This window comes from Sinocyclocheilus anshuiensis, unplaced genomic scaffold (assembly GCF_001515605.1).
Source record: "Sinocyclocheilus anshuiensis isolate Anshui unplaced genomic scaffold, SAMN03320099.WGS_v1.1 scaffold918, whole genome shotgun sequence".
In the NCBI taxonomy this organism is placed as follows: domain Eukaryota; kingdom Metazoa; phylum Chordata; class Actinopteri; order Cypriniformes; family Cyprinidae; genus Sinocyclocheilus; species Sinocyclocheilus anshuiensis.
This window is the reverse complement of record NW_015540946.1, coordinates 409,191-416,174: the sequence shown is the minus strand read 5'-3', so window position 1 is coordinate 416,174 and position 6,984 is coordinate 409,191. Positions and strand designations below refer to the sequence as shown.

General features: G+C 37.2%; 1 protein-coding gene across 2 annotated transcripts in view; it reads left to right on the top strand.

The window, feature by feature from the left end:
• Positions 1-6,984, top strand: part of LOC107689778 (tau-tubulin kinase 1-like) — a 24,540-nt gene that overhangs the window by 15,342 nt on the left and 2,214 nt on the right. For both annotated transcript variants that reach the window (XM_016487922.1, XM_016487923.1), the window contains one exon: positions 5,153-6,459. In XM_016487922.1, coding sequence (XP_016343408.1) covers positions 5,153-6,459 — 1,307 coding nt within the window. The remainder of the gene's footprint in view (positions 1-5,152; positions 6,460-6,984) is intronic.

The window sequence follows — 6,984 nt, the reverse complement described above, 5'->3', positions numbered from 1 at the left end:
CGGCATTCTGTACTAAACCTCCCACGCCTACACATTCAGCAAATGCTGGCCAAACTTATGAACAAGACATGATTCCCCCACCATCAGCGTACACAGACGCATATGTGTGATGCCGTTTAATAGAAGGGGAGCACGAATGCACACTTTTGTGCCCATAGATGAACAAAGTTTAGTATGGGCAATAAACTTGGGTCTGTGTGTGTGAGATTTGTGTGTGTGTGTGTGTGTGTGTGTGTGTGTGTGTGTGTGTGTGTGTAAGCGAGATATGAGATGCCCTCCAGCTAAAGTGAAATTTTTTATTCGATACTTGATATTAAAGGGATACTTAACCTTAAAAAATCTGTCATCATTTATTCACCCTCATGTCATTTTATTCCTTATGACTTTTGTGGAACAGTAAAGAAGGTATTTTGAAAAATTTCCTTTTTTTGTTTAAAAATCTGTGTTGTTCTGGACCACACTGACTTCAAAATATCTTCTTGTATGTTCCACAGAAGAAAGAAATTCATACAGGTTTGGAACGACATGATGACAATTGTCATTTTTGGGTGAATTTTCCCTTTAAGCACTTGGGATGATTGGAGAAAGATAAATTATATTGTATTCTCCAAAACAAAGAAATTCTGTACAATGCTGTATGATGTATTTACTCATAGAGACACTGTACATTGCATTTTATTTATTTTCATATTATTATTTTGTTTTTTTTGGTAAAAAAACAAACACTAAGACAAAAACACATTTTTACCTCCATCAGGGGTGTTTCATGCAGAGCTGCTGGTGTCTGGTGGGGCAGGCACTTTGACTAAAGTGACGAGAATATCGTTTTTTTTTTTTTTTTGCTTAGGCCTCTTAGATTCCCATCAACACTGTCATCTTCTGTGTAAGAGGACAGTTGTGATGCAGGCTGGATAGTGTGATTATGTTTTCAGGGTTGAATGTCATTGAATTACAATGAATTTTGGCCTAAAGCAGATACTTAAAAAGGCTGTGTTCGCCTGCTGAGTGTTAGTAGAGGACACTAGAAGGACAGTGAGTGCGTGCTAAGCTATTTTTTGCACAGTCTATTCGCATCAATACGATCTCAGCACATATAGAACCTGTCAAATACCACAACGCACACCTCCAGGCGGGATATATGGCTTTCTTAAGCAAACATGACATTGTGAACTGATGGATCTCTTTATATAGATTCTTATAGGCATCTTTTGTAGCCGAGAGAGAGCATGTCATTAACCATATACAGTGTGTGAATCCTCACAGCGTTTGCACCTGTAAAATAATCTAGTTGATTGGTACTAGCTTGGTTCCTCTGGCATTTCATGGAGAGTATTGTTGCTGTATAGAAGAGAAAATCAGTAAGCAAAGACAGATAGAATAAGTTGTGTGTACACATGTCCAAGGTGTGAGTATTAGGCTTGTATTAAATGTTCTGCATAACTAAAAGTATGTAGACACACATTTCTATTTAATGAATTTGGCTGTTTCAGCTACATCCTTTACTAACAGGTGCAGAAAATCAACTATACAGCCATATACAGCCTCCTTAGACATTTTTTAGGTGAATGGCCTTGGTTTAAAAAAATATATGCTTAACAAATGAATGTGAGGTTGGTGTGTCTTTACATACTTTTGGCCATGTAGATTAATTGTGGTATCACTTTTGTCTTCCATATAAGCTATAAAAATATATTTAAAGATAATTTTTCTCTACCATAATTATTATCTTTCAGTATTACAAAAACATGCATATTGCTTTCTGATGATATTAGGTTCCATGTGAACAGTGAGCAGTGTTTATCTGACGGCAAGAACGTCATAAACACAACATCCTAGATGTCAAGACGTTTGTCTAATAGGGAGTTGAAAATCGATTAAAGTTCTGGAATAGAGATATATTAAATAAATGATTATATATTGAAGTGCAATAGAGCTTAAGGCAATAGGTGTGTAAAAGGAAGACTGAGCCTCTTTCTTTGGTTTTGTCACACATGCATTAGTGGTTTGATACACATATGCAGATATTTGAACTTGACTATAGCTTATCATTCAGCAAATGAATGTTGCCATATTGTGTTCCTGGCCATAGACTTCACATGCTACTTCAGTGTTTAAAATCATGCATAAATAAGCTTTTGAATGCAGAAGTGCAGCGTCGTTGTCATAGAAATTAGATTACACATTGTGTCATAACCAGGTATAATGCAATAATCTGACATGCGTTTTTGTGCTAATCAACAGTAGCCACAACATTTTTTAGATTACGTAGTTTTTATTTCTAGTACAAAATTATGCTTCACATAACTGTACATTAGACATCCTATGTTCTGATCTGTGTTATTTTAGTATTTATATACTATTATAGTAATTATTAGTGTTTAGAATCAGCTTTGATTTTATATGATCAGTTTTAATTTTAGTTTTTTGTTTTATTTTTATTTTAATGTTTTAATTTGGCTTTATTTTTTAATTCCAGTTTTAATCATTTTAGTACTTTAAATTTAACTAATTTTTTTCATTTATTTGTCAAGGTAACATTTCTAACTTGGGTTTAAATTTAAGTTTCTCATCTAATATTTATATTGTGTTTTATTTCAGCTTCATTTCAATTTACCAAAAATGTTTTAGTTTTACTCAATTACAATACTGGCTCTGATTGGCTGATTGTGTCACATTTTCATGGACAGACAGTTTGGTTGTGCTGGGTTGAGACAGTGTTAGATACATCCTATGAAACATAAAGTAGCATTAACACATTGAAATCTTTGCTTTATCTGTATTGTAAAGTCCTCCAGCTTCAGTTCAGTTAAGATATATACATATCTGTGGGAGGAAATTAAGATTGATTGTTTGTAGGTGTATTAATTTTTCACCTGAAATTCATGCTGTAAAAATGCTATATGACTCAAGGCTGGATATCAGTGCATATGCGAATCTTGCTGAAAGTGCAGAGTTTCTTCTTAAACTATAATTTGCCTCACTGGGCCAACTGCAACAAACTCTTAGTGGTGAAAAACATATATGAATACAAAAATACAATATTTCATACTGGGTTTGAACTCATAGCAGTTTTTCTCCTGGTATCTGTGCTGCTTTGGGTGTTTTAATGCAATTCACACCAGTCACCGTTTATCTGGAATAACCAATGTACTGTAACGTGTATGTTCAGAAGAGTTTGTAGTCTGAACTGTGTGAGACAGCTGTTCCAAATGTCTTCCTAACGGAGAAGATGAGCATAGACTGAATGACCGTACATAGAGACACAAAAGCTTGGCTGTAACTGTAATTTTTTACAGTTTGGCTGTATTTTTGTTTTAATGCAGGATAATACTAAGCAAATAGATTTCTGCCTCCCAAAGATTGTTAATTGCTGTGGTCATACCACATACACTACAATACAAAATCTTGGGGTCTGTGATATTTTTTCTCTTATGCTCACTAAGGACTCATATTGTGAAATATGATTACAATTTAAAATAACTTTTTTCTATTTGAATAAATTGTAAAATGTTATTTATTCCTGTGATGGCAAAGCTGAATTTTTAGCAGCCATTACTCCAGTCTTCAGTGTCACACAATCCTTCAGAAATTATTCTGATATGCTGATTTGGTCTTCAAGGGTTTTCTTCTTCTTCTTCTTCTTCTTCTTCTTCTTATTATTATTATTATTTTGAAAACAGTTAGGCATGCTTAATATTTTTGTGGAAACCGTGACCTGCGATTTTTTTTTTGATGAATAGAAAGTTGAAAAACAAATTTTTAAATAGAAACCTTTTATAACATTATTAATGTCTTTAAAGACATTGTAAATGTATTTACTGTAACTTTTGATCAATTTAAAACATCCTTGCTGAATAAAAATATTGATTTCTTTAAAAAAATATATCTTACTGACCCCAAAATTTTGAAAAGTAGTGTATATACACATTCTGTCACATTCAAATCTTAAAAAGACAAATATCTTTTCATTGGTATATTTAAATTTTGAAAATTTCTAATGAAGAAAATAATTTCCCAGGAAATGTAATGTTTCCAAGCTGGTGAAGATTAAAACAGTGCCAGTTTGCATAATGTGAGGTAACGTGTTCAGATAGTTTGAGGAAGGTTAGAGGAAGTATAACAAATGTCTTCTCTGCTTTACTGAGAGATTGTAAATAATGTTGTCCATTACTTCTGAAACTATATGGTGTTCCATGTAGTACCATATTTGATGCTAAATTCAATATTCACTCAAGCCGAATGGCTTTTCAGCTTCATGCCATTCAACATTCTTTACCTCTCACATTATCTGTCTCTAACCTGGTCAAATTTGAGCTTGTCAGAACTGCCCAGAGACAAACCTTGAGTGTACAACAGCGTTTAGCAACATCTGTTTGGGTAGAAAAAAATTTGAATGTATACTTTTATGTATTTAATAATGTATTGAGAAAAGCCTAAAACCATGAAGGTGGCTTCTCACAGATCAGTATTGTTATGAATCAATTTTAAGGAATTTTATGAGTCAAAATTTATATCATACGCTGGACTTTTTATTGCTGAAAAATGTTACTCATCAGCTGATCCCAGACCTGCTCATAGAAGCATTACATGTGTGAATCAGGGTCAAGCAAGAGTATTTCACTAAATAGCTAGTGCAATAAACACCATAGGGACTGTATAGTAGACTTGTAATATGTACAAGCATGTATTTTAGGCTTTTGTAAAATTGCAAGTCTTGGACAGATTGCTGTACTGACACATTCCTCTTTCTCATCGCTCTGTGTGTCCACTGCTGTACATACTGTTGGCTGAGCACTGTCTTTGAGTCTACACTTGAAATCACAAATGGGCTAAATCATTTAAAAAATATAGAGAAAATATAACACTGTAAAATGAACTTTTGTGCCTTTTCAACCATGTATGTCATTCTAAAAAGACAATCCTGCAAAGCTTGTATACAACCAAATCACAAGTAAATAATCTGAAAAATGACTAAAGAGTGGACTTTTCTCTCACAATGTGGTCTAAATTAGTTTTTTATTAATTTCTTTTGAAGTGTTATTGTGCAGCCTTAAAACTTGAAAACCTAACAACAAATTTATTACAACCTCTCCATCTTTTTCATCATTACTTCACTAATTTCTTTTCTCTTTTTCTTGCATTGCTACCCGAGGCTGCAGTGGCTGAACCTTCGCCATCTTCCTCTCAGGCGCGTCTGAAGCGAGTCGACTTTGTGTCTGGTGTGTTGATGTTTGACGATCTGAGAGAGGAGGGTGCGAAGACTGGAGGCTCAGGCAGTGATGGAAGCCCTCGGAGTAGCGAGGGAAGCCCAGAGGGCGCTGTGTCCACTCTACTCGCCCCGGCCCACCGGGACCACGAACAGGAAGAGGGCTCACGCACGCTGGTGCTTGTGTCTGCCGGTAACGGGCAGGTTTCACCTGGAGACGGGCAGGGAACTCTCGCCGTGTTGACACCGCAGGGAGAGCGACCCGTGCCGGATGAATCTGAGCCCGGGACTCTCTCCTCCTTCATTAAGTCAGAGCCCAGGCCTATCGTCATGACAACTGCAGCTGTGATCACCAGCGGTTCTTCCTCACCGCCGTTCACCAAGGTGGAACGCACTTTTATCCACATTGCTGAGACGACGCATCTCAATGTCATGACAGCCAGACACCGTCCACCTGGACTGGATGAGCTGATATCTACTGAGCGTGAGGAGACGAGTGGAAAGAAAGAGGAGAGGGAAAGGGTCAGTGATCGAGAGCAAAAGGAAAGTGAGGGGATTACATTAAAAAGAGAAGAGGATGAGGGGGAAAAGGAAGAGAGTGAAGCTGAAGAAAAAGTAAATAAGAGTGACAGAGAGAAGGCAGAGGCTTTGTTTTTGGTTGAGTCACATGACCAGCCAGAGACTACCGTTATTGAGGAAGAAGTTGTCTCCAAAGATGCCAAAATGGAAGCCAGACCAGATGGGTTCACACCAGAAGTTGAGCAGCAAAGGGAACAGGAGCAGGAAGAAAGTCCATTAGTAACACCTGAACAAAACAGAGATGCAGTAGTGGAGGATGAGAAGTATATGTCTCCACCGAGGGTGGAGTCACCTGATAGAAAGCCACTCTCGCAGAGGCGGAGCCGTATCCCTGTGCTTATGTCGGAGGAGGAAACAGGCTCGGACAAGTCTTCGCAGATGAGTCAAGAGCAGTTGCAGCGAACTCGCAAAAGCCGACAACAACAGCTGGCTCGTCTCGTCCTGGAGCGTAAACAAACCCACCTGATTCATTCTCGCTCCGCCTCCTCGCACTCCCCAACACTCTCAACCACTGCATCTGAAGATGAAACCCACCAATCAGACGACTCGGCGAAAGGAGAGAGAGGAGCAGATGGGAGAATTAGGAGCAGGATCCCTCGTCCAGTCACACCTATTAGGGGGTCATCTGACCAACTAGGGGGCACCCAGAGATCAGTGTCTTTCATTCAATACAGGTGGGTGGAGCAGAATTTCAACTTAAAATGTTATTAATTTGAATCTGCACTACCAGTCAAAAGTTTGGACACACTGAATTTATGTTTCAGGGGGTCTGAATACTTTCCGTACCCACTGTATATATATTATTTTTTAGGAAGCCAGACTGTTTGAATATAATAATAATAATTATCATTATTATTATTATTCTATATTATTAATATTCTTGTTCTTGTTATATCTGTAAGACAGAAATGCATGTTGAACTCACAGGACATGCAAAGATAGAGTGTGCAGCATTTTCTGTGAATGGCTCCGTTTTGAGAAACTGAAAACGCTGGATCATGAGGCCCTCATGTGGAAATTAACACAGTGCTGCAATTCACTCTGAAACATGCTCAATTACTTATTTATGCTCTAATACGCATTTAATTAAACCATATAAATTTTGGTTTTTTTTAGTTCAACTGACATATACAGTGGGTACGGAAAGTATTCAGACCCCCTTAAATTTTTCACTCTTTGTTATATTGCAGCCATTTGCT